The following is a 22,498-nucleotide window of genomic DNA, read 5'->3' as shown; positions in this document are numbered from 1 at the left end:
TTTGCGACTCGACACATTTAACGTACATCAGTCACCATTTACTACATGGAGAGTCTTCGGCCGGCTGGGATCGAGCACACAAATTCTTGGACATGGGCCCAGTACCCTACCAACCAGGCTATCCCGGCCCTAAGATAATACTTTAACATTCACCTGTAAGTAAATTACAGCTGTACCAATAATACAGCAAGCGAACAGAACCAACAATGCAGCTGTAAGCGAATAACAGTCTCTTTCCGAATATAAATGTTATGCATAAGTTGCTTTAAGGAGAAAAATTGTGTACACTGGATATTCCGTAATCCCTGCCCTTAATGTATGTTTTCAGAAAAATTTATTGATGAAAATTTACAAATTAATACTTCATCAAGAAGAAAGTTTTGCCAGAATCAGACGAATCAATAATGTGGCTGTAGGTGCAACTAGCAGTTTCTTGACGAAAATAAAATTTTATGCATAAAAAGCTGTAATAAAAAAACTACCCTATCTGCAGACTGGATGTCCCGTAAAAACAGCCTTTTAGAATTCATGTCAAAAATTAATAGAAAATAATTCGCAAATGAATACTTCAGCAAGAAGAAAGTGTTATCAAAATTAGACGAATCAGTATTGAGGAAGGATTATTAAAAATGTCAAAACTAGTTTTTGATTGCTTCCAGCGATTGAACATGTAATTTGCTTTTATTGATCTTTAGGTTTTGATTATTTTTTATGATATGTGAACTTTCAAATGTGAATTTATCAAATGTGAACTTTCAACTTCAAATGAGTATTTTTCACGCGCAATTTTATTGGCAAAGATTCTAAGAAATTATATTAAGGACACTAATTGCGATGCATGTCGTATATTAAAGAAATGTATCTTTCGTTGATCTCGTTTTTTTATTTTTTTTTTTTTTNTTTTTTTTTTTTTTTTTTTTTTTTTTTTTTTTTTTTTTTTTTTTTTTTTTTTTTTTTTTTTTGCTAGGAAAAATCAATCTACGGATAAATTACAAATTTTTAGTATGAATATGTCCCAAGATTTGTAAATAGTTGTTATAAAATTTTTTTTTATTTGATACGGTATGCTAAAATCTTGTTCAGCGCGCGAGTCTACTTTTTTTCAAAGTCTGCTTTAATTAATTTTAATTTTCTTAATTATGCAACAACTAATCAAGAGGGTAATTAAATTACAGTTTTTATCGCTAAAACATATTACAAATTAAAAGTCAATCAGTTCACAAATACCGATTTCTCTTCTTGATTTAGATTTGGATAAAAATGAATAGCATTCAAATGAAATAGTAAGAAAAAGCAAGTTAAATTTCCGGCCAATTACATTATCAATCGCTGAGATGACTGTATCAGCAGGATTTTAACACAAAAACATGCAACTTAAAATTGTTCAATAATAGTCCCTGTAACCTTATTTTTCCAATAAAAACTGTTGATAAGACTTGATTAACTCTTAAAAACTTTCGACTAATTTCTATGTCCTTATATCTTATCTATAAATGTGCATTTGAAAACCCCTTAAATCACATATCTCATTTTTATATGTCTAATTAACCGTAAAACTGTTAATCATAAACATTAAACCTATTTGTATACTAACGATTATGTTTTTGTTTGCTATACTGATAGTTGAAATCTTTATAAAATGCAAATTCCGTGAATATTACAGAATAAATTCAGGGAAGAAGGAAAAAAAAGACTTTTGCAATTTTTACAGTTAACTATATATATTAACCATGACTATATATATTAGTAATAGTTAAATATATCTATATACACCGAAGAGCCATTGCATTATGGCCACCCTGCTAATAACATGTAGGACCACCTTTATCCCTCAAAACTGCTAGCACCCGCCGTGGCATTGATTCCACAAGGTGCTGATTGGTAGTCTGATGTATCTGGTACCAAGCGCTCACCGACTGGTCCTGCAATTCAATCACATTGCGAGGGGGTAGCGTGGCAGCACTAATTTGGTTTTCCAAGTAGGATCACAAATGCTCTATCTGATTAAGGTCAGGTGAGTTTGGGGGCCAAGACATGACTTGAAAGTCACTGGATTGTTCCTCGAACCAATCCATGACGATTCAACCCTTATGACATGGTGCATTATCCTGTTGGTAAACACCATCCTCCGCAGGAAAAACTGTTGCCATAAATAGGTGAACCTGGTCAGCAACTATGTTCAAGTAGCTTACAGACGTTAGGGATTGTTCTATGAGGATTATGGGTCCTAATGTGCCCCATGAAAACACTGTTCCCAGTCGAGAAACCATGAAAACCTGGGCGAGCCCATTGTTATAGTTGGAGGGTGGTCATAATGTAATGGCTCTTCGGTGTATATGATTATGATATTTTACTCCGAACATTATTTGAATTGCTTTCATTATTAATAAGAAAATAAAAAAATAGTTTTAGACAGTAAATTTTATGAGCATATTTGGTTTTTAATCATAGAAATTCGATTGTCTACTTGTTTGAAGAACAATTTAAAACTGTGAACTTTATTATTTTTGTATTGCACGTATGCTTTGTTAGCCATTATTTTCTTATTTACTTATTCTTGAGAGTTTATGTTTTTTTAAAATTTCGTTACAGCTCGGTTCATTAGTCCCTCTGCCTTCAGCAACGACAACGGTAAGATTTCTTTTAATTTACAATTTTTATCTCTACTGAATTTTCAAATCAATTTTTTTTTTATCTTTCGCCCTATGATCTGATTGGATAAAAAAAGCAATCACACTTCTTCATTCCTGTACAATCAGTGCAAATTAATCAATTAAGGAGGGAGGGATTTTCTTCTTGGCTGTCTTTGGCTATAATTATAATGCTTTTATTTCTTGTTGAATTTGAAAATAATTCTGAATTAAAAAAAAAGTTGAAAATCATGTTTTTCTTTATTTAAAAATTCCTAACAGGAGAGCGAGTCGTTAGGAGGCCATTACTCTCGCCATCTTGGATTTTATATTAAATTTTAATTTTTTGTTTTATTAATATTCTTTTTTGTTCTTAACAAACTTTTGATGATATAGTATTATTAGACAGCACAATACCTTTCAAAAAGGGAAAAAACTAAAGGAATGCTTTATTATATTAGGAGAAATAATGCTTGATAATTTTCAGAACTTGTATGAATTTTTCCTCAAAGCTTTAAAGCGCTAAATTGATACAATTTGTAGTTTTGAGTTAGTAATTTTAAACTACGCGTTTCTCAGTTTTTAGATTTTTTAAAAAAAAATCTAAATTCTTATAACAATTTAAGCTGATGAAAACTGATTTGGATGAAGCTAAAAAGTTCTTTTAACGTTAATTGCATGTAAACAGATATTTATCGAAACTCTAAGAGCAAGCAACTGTATACTATTTAACTGCCTATCAAAAACTGTTGATTGCACAATTGCATTAATGCATAATTTTGTCTAAAAATTTTTAATAGAGAATCTAAAATACCACACGCTTTTTATGTCAAATTCTGATTGGATAACGGTTTTGTATTTCACATGAATCGCAATATTTTACATGTATAGTAAAATATTGACAAATTAGTAATTATCCATCATCAATTTATTTGTGTTTCAAAGAGGTTAACTTTTCAATTTTTTTTTTAACTCGCTACTTAAGTATCTTTTTATACACGAGTCATTGAATTAAAATTGTTTATATTTATTTCAGCTGTATTGTTCTAAGTCTAGGTTACTATGACAACTATTACTCTGCATGATTCTCAATATAGCAGGTCAGTGGGATACCTGCTAGTGACGTAGAGCAGGTTGAAAAGCGGCATTTATTTACGTTAGCAACTGTTCTTTCCATTCTATTTCAAGTATCAATTCTCTTGAGTGACACATTCTATATTCTTTCGCAATGATTCTTTCAGAAATATTTCAATTCTTTCACTGTATATTTCTCATTTAACAGAAGGACAGGCGCGAAATCATGTAGAATATAAACAAACTAATTATGTATCAAAGTTGTCAGGTACACAAAACAAAAATCTATCACGTTTGCAATAAAATATATAAACAAATAATAAATATAAGTTAAGTAACAGACGTTGACGAAAAATAATTACATTTCAGCAATTTTGATGTTTCATACGGCGCTGTATTTAATTGACTTCACGTTAATTAACATTCTATCTTTTGTAATCTTATGTCATTTTACTAATAAACGATTCGCTGACGTCGTCACGTGTGTGGGTATCCGTGATCTTCTTCTGGACGTGCAAGTACCCAATTGGGTACTTGAAACTCGAGAAGAAAGGAAGAAATACATAAATATAAATTAAAGTGATTATTTGTTTTTCCCCGTCTCATCTGTAAAAAGAAAAGTGAACAGTAATATTATTTATTCATATTTAGTAGCAACTATCATTTAAAAAGGAAATCGGTACTTATATCTTACTAGAAAGATGCATGAAGCGCCACTCCTAAATCAAGCTGATTTTTTTTATAAATTTGTTTTTTGGTTTTGGTTTAGATGATGAATTAATGGAAATAAAACGTTTGTCCTATTTTGCATAGGAAGCAGGGATACAAACTATTAAAAAAAAATTTTGTTTGGGCAAAAACGTTCGAAAAGAATCGCAGAAGTTTCGCCAAATGCGCGATAAATAATAGAGATGGCAAAATCACGCCTAAGATATAGACAAAAAATATAACAGTTCAAACCATTTTTGAAATGAGTTCCAATTTAGCTATTAAATTGTTAGTATAGAAAATTCTTTCAACATGTGGCATTAAACTGTAATTTTTTATTTCATTAACAAAAACAGAGAATTTTATTCGAATTTTACAATTTAATCTTTTTAAACGCAAATATTAAAATTACTGATTACAAAGAATTTTTAATTTGAAGCAACCTTTTAAAGCCAACTATTATGTTCGTTTGCGAAGTGAGTTAAATTTGACGACGTATACGAGGTAAAAATATAAGTTTCCGATAATTTATAAGTCAATATTTACTTCGAAACAGCCAAAATAAATTTTATATATAATTTCAGAATCTAAAAAACTATCTTTTTTAAAAAATCAGCGTGATTGGCGAGTAAGCAATCTTCCTTCTTAGTTCATATCGTTAAATGTTACATGCTGCTTAGAATACTATAGATTTGGGATTAAAAAAAATTTGATTTCTATCAATTCACAACTGCATTCGTTCATTTGAATGAGATTTAAATTTTAATGATAAACATTATTATTTTTCAAAAAGGTTCGTAAAATCTACGTTACCTACTCTACACAAACCTACTGTGCCATTAAATTTAATTTTTTAAAAATAGAAATAAGAAATAGTAATATTCATTTAAGAGAAAACTGAGAAAGTATTAATAATATTTTGCAAAATGTATAACGGAGTTTAGTTGCAGTGAGGTCCGCAAGGTGAAATCCCACTTAAGAAGAAAACAAAATTTACTGAACCTTTGAAACTTAAACGATAAAGCAGACTTATTTTGCATCGACCGTGTCACATAAACACAATATTTGTCTCATATTTGCCGAGGGTTTAATCTAATCTGTTTTCTCACAAAAACTCGAGGAATGCCACAACCAAAAACTTCCCGAGTGGTCAAAGATGGAAGACCAGGTGTGCGATCTTGCATTCCATCAAACACTTCTAACATTTAGCCCAAGTGAAAACGGGGTAGCGCGTCTCATAAACTTGATAAAAAACGTCTCGTAAATGTTCGTAATCAATGTTTTATTAGACATCCGATGAACGACTTTATCTCGTCTTGTATGGTCACCATAATTCCATAGACAACAATCTCGCTGCTACTGCATGGGTGGCTGTGGCTGAAGACTTATTCGAAAAGAGCACATCACTTAATATCAACTGTCTCATTAGCTTAAAAGATAACCTTTCCCATAATGAATGTGATCATCCACCTCTGAAATATTATAGTGGGAACTTTCTTGGGAAAGTTCCTTTGATTTGATTCTAAAGAGCTACCGAATATAAAACAGTTACCGATTTCTTTAAAACCCGCCTGGTGATCAGATATTGTCGAGTGAATATAAAAAAAAAAACTAATTTATATGTTAGATGACTCAATTATTTAGTTTGAGTGATTGTAATACCTAAGAATTTTGAAATGATATTTGGTTGATAATTAATTAACACGCATGTGTAAAGCAAAAGAGGATTTATGTTCTAAAGCTAAAAAAATAAATTATCATAAATTAAATAGCCTTTCCAAGATTCATTTTTTTAAAAATAAAAATTGCGTTTTTGCTTTGTGTGATGAATTAATTCATCTGATTACATTTTTCATGATAATTTGAGTTTGAAATTGATAATTTTGTGACTGATTAGATAGTGTTTTTTTTTTAAAGTGTGTAATTTGATCACATTCCATGCACGAGTTTGATGATTCACTTGGACAAACGCTCATCTTATATAAATTTGATACAACTGTTTTTGTGAATATGTCACGGGATGAAATTGAGGCTAACTTATAGGCAGGTGATCAACTCAATTAGGTAGCAACTTAAGAGGTTCATTCTTTATAATTTAAAAAATATATATTAAAGTATGGAAGTACATAACGCTTCATATCAACTTTCTCATTAGCGTCCGAGATAACCTTTTCGTAATGAATGCGATGAAGTATCTTTGAAATACTAAAGCGGGAGCTTTCTTGGGAAAATCTTTTGATTTGGTTAAAAAGAAAGAAACAGAATATAAAACATAAAGAAAAAACAGAATGATACCGAATATAAAACAGTACAAGCAGCTACCGATTTCTGAAAAACCAGCTTAATTATCAGATATCTTCAAAGTGAATGAAAAAAAAGCTAATTTATATGTTGAATGACTCTATTATTTAGTTTGAGTAATTGCAATTCCTAAAAATGTTGAAATGATATTTGATAAATAATTAATTAACGCGCTTGTGCAAAACAAAAAAGGATTTATGTTTCATTGTTAAGGAATACATTATCAATTATCACATATTAAATAAATTTTTACCTCTTTCCCAGATTCATTTTTTTTAAATAGACTAACTGCGTTTTTGCGTTGATGCTTGACAAATTAATTCATCTCATTACATTTCTCATAATAATTTCTGCTTGAAACTCCTAATTTTGAGGCTGTTAGATACTGCTTTTTTAAGATTGTTTATATAGTTTAAAGTGTGTAATTTGATCACATTTCATGCTCGAGTTTGATGATTCACTTAGACGAGCAATCAACTTATAAAAATATGACGCAACTGTTTTTGTAAATATGGCACATAGTTAACTAAAGGTTAATTTTTGGGCAGGTGGTCAATTATTAAGGTAGCAATTAAAGACGTTAACTGTTTATACGTAAAAAAATATTAAAGTATAGTAAGTAAAATATTAAAGTACGCAACACTTAATGGCAACTGCCTCATTAGTTCTTAAGCTTATATCATGCAAAGATCAAGATGAGGTAGGACATGATAATGGTCTTTGAACGAGAGAACTTGTTGAGAGTTTTTTTTTTTTTAGTTCGATTGCCACACTATCTATAAAACAGTACAATTTTCTAACAGAATAATAAGGCTGCCAAGTAGTTATAGAGAATACAAAACATATTCATTTATATTTTGATTGAATTTGTGATTCTGTTATTATTCTACCTGAGAGATACTTCTATTTCGACAATGCGCTCAAAATATAATTTCTATGACATTGATAAACGGATAATTTCTAACAAGGAAGTTTCCCGATATGCCATTCGCAAAGCAAGCTGATTTTTCTGGCTCAGAGATTCTTCTATTCCGATAATTCACAAAATATAATTTTTATGAAATTAATAAATGGATTATTTTTTACAAGGAAGTTTTCCGAAATGCCATTCGCAAATCAAGCTGATTTTTCTGCCTCAGAGATTCGTCTATTCTGATAATTCACAAAATATAATTTTTATGAAATTAATAAACGGATTACTCTTAACAAATAAGTTTCCCGAAATGCCATTCGCAAATCAAGCTGATTTTTGTGCCTCAGAGATTCGTCTATTCCGATAATTCACAAAATATAATTTTTATGAAATTAATAAACTGCTTATTTTTTAACAAGGAAGTTTCCCGATATGCCATTCGGAAAGCAAGCTGATTTTTCTGCCTCAGATATTCTTCTATTCCGATAATTCACAAAATATAATTTTTCTGAAATTAATAAACGGATTATTTTTAACAAAGAAGTTTCCCGAAATGCCATTCGCAAATCAAGCTGATTTTTCTGCCTGAGAGATTCTTCCATTCCCGATAATTCACAAAATATAATTTTTATGAAATTAATAAACGGACTATTTTTAACAAGGAAGTTTCCCGAAATGCCATTCGCAAATCAAGCTGATTTTTTTTACATACTCAGTTTTTTAGATCGAATTATAATTATATACATAAATATTTGTCTATTTTGTTACGTTTGTGGATTTTAAATTTCTTTAAAATATAAATTTAGGGCTTAAAAATAAAATTCTTAAAAATATAAATTAAAAATATAAAAAAAGAAAGTAAGTAAATAAATAAATAAAAGAATCCCAGGAAAGTCGCCAAATGAGCGATAACGAAAAGCAGCTGGTAGAACCCCTTCTAAGAAACCTCTAGAGTCGCAAAAATAAAATTAATATTGAAACGATTTCTCGTAGCAGTTCCATTTCATTGAAGCAAATTACCCACGCAATGAAGAATTTTTATAGATATATATATTTTTATGTATTCTTACTTGACCAAAATGTTGCACTTTTCTAAATGTTGTTTGCTTTTTTAGTCTACAACTACAACTCCAGCTCCATTAAATCCCCCTGTAGGAATATTGAAAACAGATGCACCTCCAAGAGTGAGTTCAACATTTCTTCTAATATATATATTTGGTATAAAAATATAATTCTCTTTTCCGGTGTGGGATTGACCCTGAAAAACAATGTCAAAAATTATTAATTGAACCGTGATGTTAATTAAAGTTGCTTCATAGAATCCTGTTCTAAATGGCGAATGTTCATAAGACTTGGTACTCGGGCCATGGCGAAATGAAATCTGCAATCGAAATCTAGTTCAAATTTCGCTTAATAGGTGGCATCTCAGAAAGCATGTAACCTTACAGCGGAATTTTCTTTTTATTGTCACGAAACTGTTTGTACTAAAAACCTTTTTTCAATAAAGCAAAAATATTGCACTTTCAAACCTTTCATCATGTCCATCGTGACGTGTTAGCTGACGTCACACTAGCGATAGGATCAAATTGCATTGTCCATTAAAATTTCATGACAAGGTGGATTATAGCTGTGCTAGCAAGACTTTGCGACAGAGATGGGCATTTGTCATTCAGAATAATGAATAAAGAATGATGAATAATTATTCAAAATCTGAATAATGAATGATGAATAAAGATTTATTCATTAGTCAGAAATATTTTGAATAAAGAATAAATCATTCATTATTCCTTATTCAGTATCCTTTATTCATTAGTCAAGAATAACTGAATAATTTCACTGGTCAACAAAAATGGGCACGGAATACTCTAATTGACTACGATTATGACAACTACAAATAAAACGTTAATCCTTTTCAAGTATATTTATATAATGTTTGAGAAAATTTACTTTTGTCTAACATAATGCATACTTTTGAGAAATGGTTACATGGCAAAAAAGCGTTTAATTTTTTAAGTTAAAATTTTATTTAAAAATTTAAAATAATATTATCGTTTGCTTTCAAAAACTATAAAAAATTGCGTTTTATAGATTTTAGAACAAAATTTCAAAATGAACTTAAGTAACTAAACTGTTATAAACCTACTTTTTAGCACAACTAAGTATGTTACGCTGGAGTAAGTTAAAATAACATAAAAATAAATAGTCATACTTGTCTTAGTTTTATAGTTTAATTCCTAAAATAAGACGTTTAAGAGCAAACGATGTTTTGCATCTCGTTATAGACAAAGACATATCGATTGCATTTTTTGCTGGTTATTCAAATTTTATTCAGAAAAATTAGTCATGACTAATGAGTTTATTCATCAATCATTATTCAAAAATTTTTATACATTTGCATAATGAATGATGAATAATGACTAAATTTTCATATGAATAATCATTCAGAATAAATTTATTCTGAATAAATTTAGTCATGAATAAAATTTTCGTGAATGATGCCCATCACTGCTTTGCGAAAAGAAAACTTATAATTACTTGGATTTAAGATTATTTTCACCTTGTGACTAGCTTTATTAAAGGTTTTTTTCCCGCTTGAAAACTCGAAGTTAACCTCGATGGAAGGGTTTTATACAGACGGTTGTTTTCCAAGGTTTCGAATTAGGGTAATGCGCGTAGAACAGAGCAGATTGTTACAGATCTCGTTTTAAGATTAGAAGGTTTCCACGTAAACCGCATGACAAACCTTGTTAGGTTTACATTAAAAGGTTTTTGCTGAGTGAAAATAAACCTTTTTTTTTGCTGTCAGGGATATTTTTAAAAGAAAAAATGTTAATGCAATTTCATACAGTTCTTTAAAGTCAAAAATCACTGTCGTAGCGATCATTTTCTACCATGAAAGTGTAAAAGAAAGAATGAGTGTTTCTAGTAAAAGTATCAGAACCATGGTAATTTGCTAATTGTTCTAGAGAACAACAGCGTCATGTTGCTGCAATATATCGACTCTTTACGCTATAGTTGAACATGCTACAACTCATTTCGAATATGAGAATTAATAAAAATGGAATGCACATATTGAGGATATGCTATGATTCTAAACAGTTTCGCTTTTCGAAATTGTGTTTTGTTTCTTACTAGTGCCCTTTTTACACCTACTGGTTGACATTTGAATTAACTTTTCATTCAAATTTATTACAAATTTCTTTTTTCTGTGATCAATATAACTCGTGTATACCAAGTTTCATTAACATCCATCAAACAGAAAGGATATATGTATGTTTAAACTGTGGTAATTTAATCATAAGCAATTTTGCATGTGAAATCGATAGTTTTAATTTTATAAGTAAACACTCGGAGCGTAATTACATTTACTTGCAATTGCATTGCTCCAATAAAAAAAAAACTAGACGTTGCGAACCTGATTGCATCGAAACGGTTGTCTTCTCATAAAATCTTAAATCATTTTTTTTTTAAATTTCCCAAACGTAAATTCTTAAAAAGAAATCTATCTAAATATTTAAATGCAAATTAAAAGAGTCCCATTTTATGTACTCTGAAGGTATTTTTTTTTACTTAAACATATAGCTTTTTTTGCTACATTTCATATTGAAATTATTACCGCTAAATAAATAGATTAAAACCATAGGTATAAAAAGTCAAAAATTTCTAAGACTAGATTGAGAAGCCAACATCATCAAATCATCCTAGTTTTTAACTGCTGATGCATATAGAAAATAGATGAAATAATACTAAAACAAAGAGAGCCAACTACTATTTTTTTGGCGGCTTGGCATCTTAATCGGAGATTTGTAAGCATCCGATTGTACAGTAATAGTTTATTTCTACAATAATCTGAATCCGAAAATGCGCCCTTCAGAATAGTCTGTACGTACAAAAACGGTAATATGTAAATACACAATGAAATTATCTGTTTTTCAAATAATAATAATTCTAAAATATAATGTTTTAAAGAAAAGTAATAAATAAATTTTAACAATCAAAATTAATTTATAATATTTCTCCCTACTTTAAAAAAATAGTCACATTATTGTAGAGCAATGAATTTCCTTTTCGTATTAGCTTATGCAAGAAAATTTTTTTGTAAAAATACTGCAAATCTGTTACGTGGTACTAATAATCTGCAATTTGAATTTGAAAAAAAAATTGCATACGGTTTCGATTTATTTAATACTGAAAAGCAAAAAAGAAAAGTAAAAATTCTGATTGTCATAATCTGTATGCAAATTAAATAACCTTTAACGTTTTATCTTGAATTAAAATCGCTAATCTTAAATTAAAACAAATTTTAAAAAAATGAAGGAAAATAAATAAAGATTTTAGCGCCATAGTAACATTTAAGTTTTGGATATTCAATTACTACACTATTATGCACAGAAAAAAAATATATAACAGCTTTTGAATTTTGTATTTATCATTTTATTATCAGATTAAGTTAATTCAAATTTACTTTTGGAAAAAAAATTATTAAAAATGGAGTGTGAAAAATACTGTAAGGTATGAATCACTGAATATTAAATGCTTTTAGATGTCTAAATTTGTTTAATATTGTTGAATAAATGAAAGTATGTGTAGTGTTAAAAGTAACTTTGAAAATAAACCTTGATAATATCAACTCTTATTTCATCCTTATCCTAAGACATATATTTATAAAAGACAAGTGCAAAACGTAATCTAAAATTGTTTTATTTTTCACAATTCAAACCATATATTTAAGGCCACCTGCGTGGTTTTTAAATGCACTGATTTTTATGCTCTGATATCTAATCTTTTAAAAGCAGTATTTTTACCATGTAAAATAGTACTTTAAACGTACATGAAATGTTTTGAATACTAATTGCGTACCTAAGTGTTACTTTCACACATAATCTTTCTTTTAAATTTATTTTTAATACATAAAACCTAAGATGTATTTTTATAGTTTTTTTAGCACTACATGGAAAGATTAAACGTTTTTCTTCTTATATCTGCGATATGGATTTTAGTTTCAGCTTAAAATAATGTATTTTAAATGTTTCTTAAAAAGAATAAAACTGGTACAACGTTCGGAAAAGCATTAATTTTATTCGAATTAGCTTTTGTCTTATCTGATAGCCTTAACAACATCAGACGATTGTTGAAACATTTGCATTTCTACTTTCGAGTATTCTTAAGATAAAATGCAAACGTGCTTGCGAATCCAGATGACGCTCGTAAATTTGTTTAATCTTTTATAATTTGTGTGTGTTTTATTTCGCCTGTAATTTAATGATGTACTAATATGTGTTCATTTTTATGTTTTTCTTTTCATGCTCGCAGATAAGGAGAAAAGTAGGTTTGATGAAAATATGGCTTTGAATATTAGTTTATTAATTATCGTTTTCAAAAAATATTTTCATTGACTTGTCACGTTGTGTTATATTTTTTTCTTACTAATCTTGGGGCAAACGATTTCTTGCTTTCGGAAATCAAAAGTAAAATCACGATTTTAAGGTGCCAAAAGGGCTGATTTCAAAACAATTGAACGTAATTCGGAATTCTAAGACGTTTTTTATTTTATGACGCAGTAAGTTATTTACAGGTTCTTTAAATACGCGTTTCTTGAAGTTATTAAAGATTTTTACTTCAAGATTTTAAATTTTGTAATCATTTACATAGCTAAAAATGCATATTGAGTGCAACTTTTACCTAAACAATCTGGGGTAAATATTTAGGATAGTTTTCCGGCTTAGAGGTCCGATTTAAACCTCGTCTTTAGCATTTTCTTTTTTAGTGAAATGAAAGAATAAGTTATAAAATGACTTCCTGGCTTTATTTCATAAGCTTTCCCCAATTTGAATTTTTTTCTGGCCCGAAATAATTATAAATTAACATTTAACAATTATGGCGAAGATGACACTTTACTCCGAGCTCTGATGGACTAGCTCGATCTCCATAGTGTATATAGTCTGAAACAGTTCACAAATTTATTTTAGGTTTGAATGTGGCTATTGATTAAGCTAAAATAGTCTGAAATGAAATAAAGTTAACAAAAACCTTGCATAATCGCACTTAAAAATATGTAAAAAAATAGAAATTTTGGAAAATGCTCAATTTTTGCTGATTCAAACTATAGTTATATCAGCTCTCTACAAATTTCTAAAGTATCATCAAAATTGATTGTGTAGTTTTTCTGCAATCCAAAAAGCCCAACCAAAAGAACATTATTTTGGGGAAATCACGCTTAAGGTTTTTATAACGTTTTTCGGGTTTTACTGATGGGATCTACCATTAATAGGCAATGCTTGGGCCATATAGCGAGCCTTCCACGAACTCATGCATTTAGTTGGCGTGCACTGTTTCCACCCAAGCCACAGATCTGCCTTGTTTGAATGGATGCAGAAGTGAAGTGTTAGGCGATTTGCGTTGCGCCTTATACAAAATCCGAACGTTGTGTTTTAATGGGACGTCCGCAAGTGACGTAGTGTGGGTATCTTGATCCTGATTGGCTGTTGAAACGTGGCATTTGCTTACGTTAAAAACTGTTCTTTCTACTTTCCATTCCACTTAGAGTAAGCCAAGCCCGTCAGGTATCAGTTCGCTTAAGTGACACATTCTAAATCTTTCACAAAGATTCTTTCTGAAAGCTTTCAGTTCTTTCACTATATATTCAAACAGAGACTTAACACAAAGACAGGCACGAAGCCATGTGGAACATAAACAAATTAATAATGCATTGAAATTCCCAGGTGCACAAAGCAAAAATAAACCATGGTTACAATACAATACATAATCAAGTAATAAATCTATGCTAAGTAAAAGAAGTAGACGAGAAAGAATTATATTTCAACAAATTCGATGGGAGATACGGGGTTGTGTTTAACTAACTTACTAACTAACTTGAAGTTAGTTAACTTTCGAATTTATGTAGGGAAACTTTTCTCAACTTTAAAACGCCATTTTGCTGATAAAGGTTAGCTGGCGCTGACGGCATAGGTCTCATGTGTTGGTATGGGAGGCCCTCTTCTTGAAGTGCAAGAACCCAGTTCGAATTCTCTCGACAGCTATCATGCTGGCAATTATCATAAAATCGTCGTTGAAGATCACAGATCTAAATAATTGGCAATTCCGTCCACATCCTTACCAGAACAGATGCGCTTCCTAGAAAACGTCCAAATAAGCGAACTAAACGATTCGTTATTGATTTAGGGTTCGATTTGGCACATCTTTCCATTAAACTGTCATTTGACAGATCTTCGAATGTAGGTCTGATTGCCACTTGCGCTGTCCGTGAGCTCTCGATGGCGTGGAATAGCAGGTCCGATTATGGCATTTTTCAACTGCAGTTGAGTGCCCATTATCCACACCCGTCGAAACCAAATCCAATCTGGATAACGAGAACTGCGGATTCTTGGACAATTTTACAAAATGGCTAAGAGAATGTTTTTGAGTAACTTCCCTCCACATTTTTTCCAGGGTTGGGATTGGCAATTGTAGTAGTGCTTATTATAGAATATTACAAATGGCAAGTTTAAAAGTTCTAATTTTTAAAAAAAATTGTTAGAAACCTGTTTCCTTATTAAAAGCTATTTGCCACCCACCATTGAAATTGGGTGGATATCATAGTCACCGAAGAAGAAAAGAAGCCGTACTTCGAATCCTTTCAAATATCTTAAAAATAAAATAAAAAATTTAAGGTAGGAAAAACACATGTCCCATAAACGATCCGGATAATTGAACAATCCGGTACATTGACTTTTCGGGTAATCAGCGCTCTACTATATATCAAATAGTTTTCAGGCAAATAGGATTCAACCACATATACTCCATAGTGTACGATATCGAAATATGCAATGGAAAGAATAATCGATTTTTGAAATTTCTAAACCGGAATAATTATCATAAAAATTTTGAATAATTTGTTAAATATATAGTTAAAGAAATCTCATGGGGGAAATATCTAAGGCATTCCTTTGCTTAGGAACTGTATGAAAATCAATGTCTTATCAAAAAATTTTGCTGTGCAATAAACCGAAAAAAATGAGATTCTTACGCTGTATTGGTAGAGCAAAAAGTAAAAAAGATTAATAATCCTTGATAGATTTTGGTCTGATGATCGGCCTTCATCGGGCAATATTAATGAGTTAATTGGGACTTGCCATATCGCATCGAATTTCATTGGAGGTATGAAGTTATTTTCTGGAATAAATAATGTTCTGGCATAATTTATGTTCTGGTGTAAGTTATGTTCAGGTATAAATTCTGTTCTGGTATAAATTATGTTCTAGTATAAAGGAATTATTCATAATAATGCTCTGGTATGAAGAAAATCATAGAATTTTGAAAAAAGATTGAGATTATTAGACTGTATTGGTAGCGCAAAAAGTCAAAAAGATTAATTGCCCTTGATAGTTTTTGGTCAGATGATCAGTCTTTCATCGGAAAGATTAAAGAGTTAATTAAGACATGCCATATCGCATCCAATTTCATTGGAGGTATGAAGTTATGTTCTAGAATAGTTAATATTCTGGGTATAAATTATGTTCTGGTATAAATTATGTTTTGGTATAAATTATGTTGTGGTGTAAAGTATGTTCTAGTATAAGTTATGTTCTGGTATAAATTATGTTCTGGTATAAATTAAGTCTTGAATCAAAATATGAATGGTGATTGCATCAAGTCAATTAAGAATTACCAAAAATTTGACAGATTTTATTCTACATTCTTTCTTTCAGCTACGTATGGCGGCGCTTAATCAACCATATACTGGCGATATGCATGGAGTAAGAGGGGCTGATTACGAATGTTATCGCCAATCAAGAAGAGCTAATTTGAGAGGAACTTTCAGAGCATTCTTAGCTTCTAGGGTCCAAAATCTTGACAGCATAGTTCGTCATAAAGATTCAGATTTGCCTATCGTCAACATTAAGGTAAGAAATAACTCGATTGATTTTGAAAGTTAGATAGTGTTTCATAAAGTATAAGACTATATATACATTATATAAGTCATATAAAAGTAAATTTGTTAATGCACTACCGAAAAGAATTTCAAGAAATGACACAGTTTGATTAGAAACGCTTATGTTATGATCTACTATTTAAACATTTCTTTCACTTTATTATAAAGGTTTTTTTTTTCAATTCATAAAAACTACTAAAGTACTGTTCATAATGCATGTTTTGGGGAAATTTTAAACACAATAATTTTTTTTCTTTAAATTGATTGTTTGTGATCTTCGAATCCCATGTTGAGCAACCTAAAAATCAGCTTGAAGGAACACTTTTTTTTTCTTCCAGTTAACACCAAATTGAACCTTCAATACAATTTAAAGGGTGTATTTTAATCTAAAACTTTCATAATGGGAAAAGTTTTGAATCGTGGTGGCTCAAAGGATATAGCGTTCGACTTCTAATGCAGTGAGCCGGGTTCGAATCCCAGCTACGACTGGTAGATACGAATTCCGAACCCCGACTGGCACCGACCACAGTGCTTGATGTAAATTATCCCCAATGATAGACGGATGATGCGTTAGAGTCTCCTTACCGTCAGGCTAACCGTGGGAGGTTTTCCTCTCCACGTAACGCAAATGCGAGTTAGTTCCATCAAAAGGTCCTCCACGAAGGCAAATTTTTCCCAATACTAGATCCAGCCTGGTTTTAGGGCACTGGGCCCATGTCCAAGAGTTCGTGGGTTCGATCCCCGTCGGCGAATACTCCCCGTGTAGTAAATGGTGACTGATATATGTTAAATCTGTCGAGTCGTCCATGTTCCTATAACAAATTAATACCTCTGGGGGTACTGAGCTAGGAACTTCCTTGTTTCTGGATTGGGTTCAAAATTAAAGGGTACAGAGTTGAGCATTAGTAGTCGTAAAGCCAAAATTGGGTCGGCTGTTCAACGACGGTTATAAAATAAAAGAGAAAAGCTTGCATCAAGCTTTCGCGCTTTCACACCATACGTTAGATTCTTTTACGTTACGAGAATTAGTTGTTGTCTTCAATGATGCTACGCGTTTACTGAAACAAGCTCGCCGTTAAAATATGTATAGATGTATTTGTGTAATAAGGATATTTATTTTTTAGTTTTTAAGTCTCTGTAAACTGTATTGAATAATTTTATAATATCTATCCACTTCGGTTCTGTTACCATTAATTTGAGCTCGTCTTAATTTTCTCTCTGTACTATGCACAAATTTTATTAGCATACTGTATTTATTTTAAGAATTAATGCATCCTAAATTAATGATCTTTATTTTATATTATTGGCTGTATTTTATCTTAATGTAAATTACACCTTGGTGTTTCATTATCCTATTAACTATCTATGATTCTACACCACTTTGGTGTAAAATAATTGCCGCCATTTCTTAATCTCAAGGTACACTTAAAAAATTTTGAAGTGTAGTTAATTTATTATTTTTATTTTAAATTTAAGGGTGAAGTTTTATTCAATTCATGGAAAGACCTTTTTACTGGAACTGCAGCACCATTCTCTTATCCACCAAGAATCTACTCATTTGATGGTAGGAATGTTTTAACAGACAATACATGGTGAGTACAAAAAAAAATGTTTCTTCTTTTAAAAAAGTAACCCTAATTAGAAAAGCATTCCCCCTAAAAGACTTCAAAAGGGCAGTTCAGAGTCCCATTATGACTCATAAATATACTTACATGAATTATTAATAATATGTTTCTTGCACTAAGCAATGTTTTCTGTCTTTCATGTATAGCAGGGTGATTTNTAACTAAAAAACTAATCCAAATTTTTGAAAAAGAAAAAAAATACTTCTTCATTATGTCAAAACACAATTATGTGCCGAGTTTCGTGCCTGGGCGAGGCTTCTGGGGCGATATATTGTGATTACAGACACACACACACACAGCCGCGTTTATTATTATGTATAGATATATAACTAGTTGTTGTCTTCAATGAGGTTCATTTACTGAAACAAACTCGCCGTTAAAATATGTATATATGCATTTGTGTAATAAGGATATTTACTTTTTAGTTTTTAAGTCTCTGTAAACTGTATTAACAAATTTTATAATATCTATCCACTTCGGTTCTGTTGACACTAATTCAAACTGATAGTTTTTAAGTCTCTGTAAACTGCATTAAATTATTTTATAATATCTTTCTACTTCGGTTCTGTTGACACTAATTCAAACTCATAGTTTTTAAGTCTCTGTAAACTGTATTAAATAATTTTATAATGTCTATCCACTTCGGTTCTATTGACACTAATTCTAACTCCTCTTAATATTCTCTCTGTACTACGCATACATTTTATTAACATACTGTATTTATTTAAAGAATTAGTGTATGCATGCATCCTAAATTATTGATCTTTATTTTATATTATTGGGTGTATTTTATCTTAATGTAATTACACCTTGGTGTTTCATTATACTGGAAACTATCTATGATTCTACGCCCCTTTGGTGTAAAAAAAATAATTGCCACCATTTCTTAATCTTAAGGTACACTAAAAAATTTTTGAAGTTTAGTAAATTGATTTTTTATTTTAAATTTAAGGGTGAAGTTTTATTCAATTCATGGAAAGACCTTTTTGCTGGAACTGCAGCACCATTCTCTTATCCACCAAGAATCTACTCATTTGATGGTAGGAATGTTTTAACAGACAATACATGGTGAGTACAAAAAAAATGCTTCTTTTTTTTATGTAACTCATTTTAAGTAGAAAAGCATTCCCACTAAAACATGTTGTGGAACAGAGGGTTAATAGAGATTAAAGTTTCATAATTGTGTAATGAATGGCATGGTGATGCTATTGTTATAAACATACCCATCGATCTGAAGTTTTGTAGACTTGAAACCGCTACCAGCATCAGAACCCAATCCTTCAAAAGCACAGCTCAGCGTCCTAATCACTAGCCATTATGGCTCATAAATATACAACGACCGATCAAGACAAATTCAAGCCCAAGGCCCACAAAATTTTCCAAGCTTCTAAAGAAATATTTTGAAATTAAATTTCTGAATAGTAGTCCTAACAATAAAGAAAATCTATTATACTGCATGACTTAAGAGAAACATTCTAAAAAAATTTTAAAAGCAGACAATTGAAGATTATTTTTCTGAGATAAAGTTTATGCATCTAAATATTAATGCAAAATATAAAACAACAAAACAATGCTGTATGAGAATAAAAATAGTTTGGTGACCACAAACAATTGAAATCAGTGAAATCAGTGATTTTTGCTATAAGTCACTGATTAGCTGAATTATTTTAATGATTGTAGCCTTCCATCTATAGCTTTACATATTTGTTAAAATAAGCTTTTAGTTCTTGTTGACTATCTAATCATTTATAAGAGATTTTGCGAATATGCATTCTCGTTGCAAGCCGTTGGAGTAAAAATTACACCAATTAAAATTCAGCTGTACTTTCAAATTTGATTAGTGTAATGTTTTTACGAGTTTGGTTTATCACAATATAAAGAAAATGAAAAATGAAAAATGCTTTTTTCGAGATAAACTGTTTCCTTCAATATTTTTTTAAAAAAGTAATATTGTGGACTTTTTACCAATATTGAGACCCCCCAGAAAGTGTGGGCCCTAGGCCCGTGCCTATTGGGCCTAGACAGTAATCTTCTTCTTCTTCAGGAGCGCAACAGCCCTTTGCAGGCCTTGGCTGCCTCTAGACAGTAATCAGGCCCTGTAAATATACTTACTTGCATTATTAATAATATATTTGATTTTCTTGCACTTTTCTGCCTTTCGTGTATAGCAGGGTACTCCTTGACTCAAGGGACATATTGTTAGAAAAGATATTATAACCATCGTTGAATAGCCCACTTAATTTTGAGTTCACGACTACCAGTGTTCAACTTCGTAGCCTTGTAATTTTGAACTCAATTCGGGAGACAAGGGAACTCCTGGATCTAGTACTAGGGGAAATTCACTTTCGTGGAGAACTTTTTGATTAAACTAACTCTTATTTCCGTTATATGGTCAGTAAAACCACGAAAACACCCATGGTTAGCCTGACGGCTAGAGGACTCTAACCTATGATCCGTCTACCTCTGAGCATGGTATTTACGTCAGCACGTAGTCTGTGCTGGCCAGGTGCAGAATTTGCAACGACCAGCCATCGCTGGGATTCTAATCTGAGTCACATCATTAGAGAAGATGGGAGATAGTTGTATAAGATAGTATAAAGAAGATAGGACAATTGGACAATCCATGGTCGTATTCATTCAAGCACTTGAGGGCACGTATCAGCGAACTTGATATAACTCGCTTGTTAGCAATGGCATTCGTTCGCGGCTTTCGAACTGTGAATAAGCTGAAAGATTGTTGTATACATAAATCATGAGAAATCCAAAATGAACCCTCATACAACGCATAGTAGTGTTAGTAACTGCTGAAAGGTTTTTGAATTTTGAATGCAATTTGTTGAAAAATGGTATTAGTTTAAATTTAGAAAAAGCCGACCTGGTGGCTGAGCGGTCAGCGTGCCTGACTGTGGAGCCACTGGTTGCGGGTTCGAATCCTGCTCAGGGAATGGGTGTTTCTTTCTCTCTGTGTTCTATGTCCCTTCTCCTTTGTGTGTGAATGCGACCCGCCCTATAAACGGGTTTGTGGTTGTGTGACGTGGGCGGCGCTGCTCCACCGCCGTGGCATCGTCACTGGTGCCCACTGGGTAACGAGAAGAGAGTAGCAGTTCTGGCATTCCTGTGGCCAATGGGACAACCCTCAAGTGCCCGCCATTAAAAATAAATAAATAAATAAATTTAGAAAAATGTACTCCAAATTCTACCGCAGTCTCATTCATACCAAGTAACTCGGCTTATACAGATTCGTATCCATTCCAAACTTATCCACAGCGCCAATCATGAAAGAACTGCGTTTTTATTCCACAGGCTGTGAGACGCTTTGAAATCAGTTAGGACCAATAGTTATATAGTGTCTTATCCTTGTTCAGTTGCATAAACCTATTACATATTCACCTTAAGGTCATACACTCCGTATTTTTATTAATTGTTCAGCAGTTGGAAAATTAAAAACACTATGACTCCACGTTAGTTTTAACCATTCTACACTTTTATGTAGCACAGTTAATATTATATTGATTGTCACAATTAAAACTAAGCTTAGTAATAATCAGTAAATTGATTTGATTGTATGAGTATTTAATTGTATTACCTATTGATCAGGAAAAAAGAGAGAGAATTCATTGAATTTAAACGATACGTAATCCACCCATATAAATATTACCTATGTGAATGCAAGAATTCTCTAGATTTCATACTTTAACGAATCACCGTAGTTAATTTGTGGATTACCCAGATAATGTATACTTTAGCGGAAACAGATTCACTAATAAGCTTCGAAATTGCTCTAAATTTGATTAGTCTTTGGAGACTTCATAGTGTCTTATTGACGTGTGTCTGTGTAGCCGAATGGTTAAAGTCGTTGCCCTGGTGAGACAGAGATACCGAGTTCGATCCTCGACAGAGATAGCGACAGTCATCTAAGAAAATGTATAAGGGTAATGTAGGCTGTCATTTATTATTTCTGTACCTCATAGAAGGTTTCTAGAATGTTCTAATTCGTCATTTCCCGTTCCGTTATTTAGTTCTATAAACGATCTGGTGTTTTCAAGTCTAAACGCTAGATGCTTTGTCCTCTGTATGTTTTTTGAACGTTCTTAATGAATCTCTTTAACTTTCTGGTCTGCTTTTGATTCATTCTAAGGGACATTATTCCTTCTAACGCTCATTGCTTATTTTACAGGAAACACAAAATGGTATGGCACGGAGCAGACAGATTAGGTGTCAGGGAGATGGAAGCTTACTGTGACGCATGGCATTCGGAAGGAACAAATAAAGTAAGTAAGATGTTTATTTGCATCCGCTTAAGTCATATATATAT

General features: G+C 31.4%; 1 protein-coding gene across 1 annotated transcript in view; it reads left to right on the top strand.

The window, feature by feature from the left end:
* Window positions 1-22,498, top strand: part of LOC107444016 (collagen alpha-1(XVIII) chain-like) — a 118,711-nt gene that overhangs the window by 92,529 nt on the left and 3,684 nt on the right. The window contains exons 24-28 of the mRNA XM_071183185.1: window positions 2,593-2,631; window positions 8,742-8,810; window positions 16,335-16,529; window positions 19,136-19,251; window positions 22,361-22,454. Of these exons, the coding sequence (XP_071039286.1) occupies window positions 2,593-2,631; window positions 8,742-8,810; window positions 16,335-16,529; window positions 19,136-19,251; window positions 22,361-22,454 (513 nt within the window). The remainder of the gene's footprint in view (window positions 1-2,592; window positions 2,632-8,741; window positions 8,811-16,334; window positions 16,530-19,135; window positions 19,252-22,360; window positions 22,455-22,498) is intronic.

The sequence above is a fragment of the Parasteatoda tepidariorum genome, chromosome 7 (assembly GCF_043381705.1).
Source record: "Parasteatoda tepidariorum isolate YZ-2023 chromosome 7, CAS_Ptep_4.0, whole genome shotgun sequence".
Classification (NCBI taxonomy): Eukaryota; Metazoa; Arthropoda; class Arachnida; order Araneae; family Theridiidae; genus Parasteatoda; species Parasteatoda tepidariorum.
This window is presented reverse-complemented; position numbering and strand designations above follow the sequence as displayed.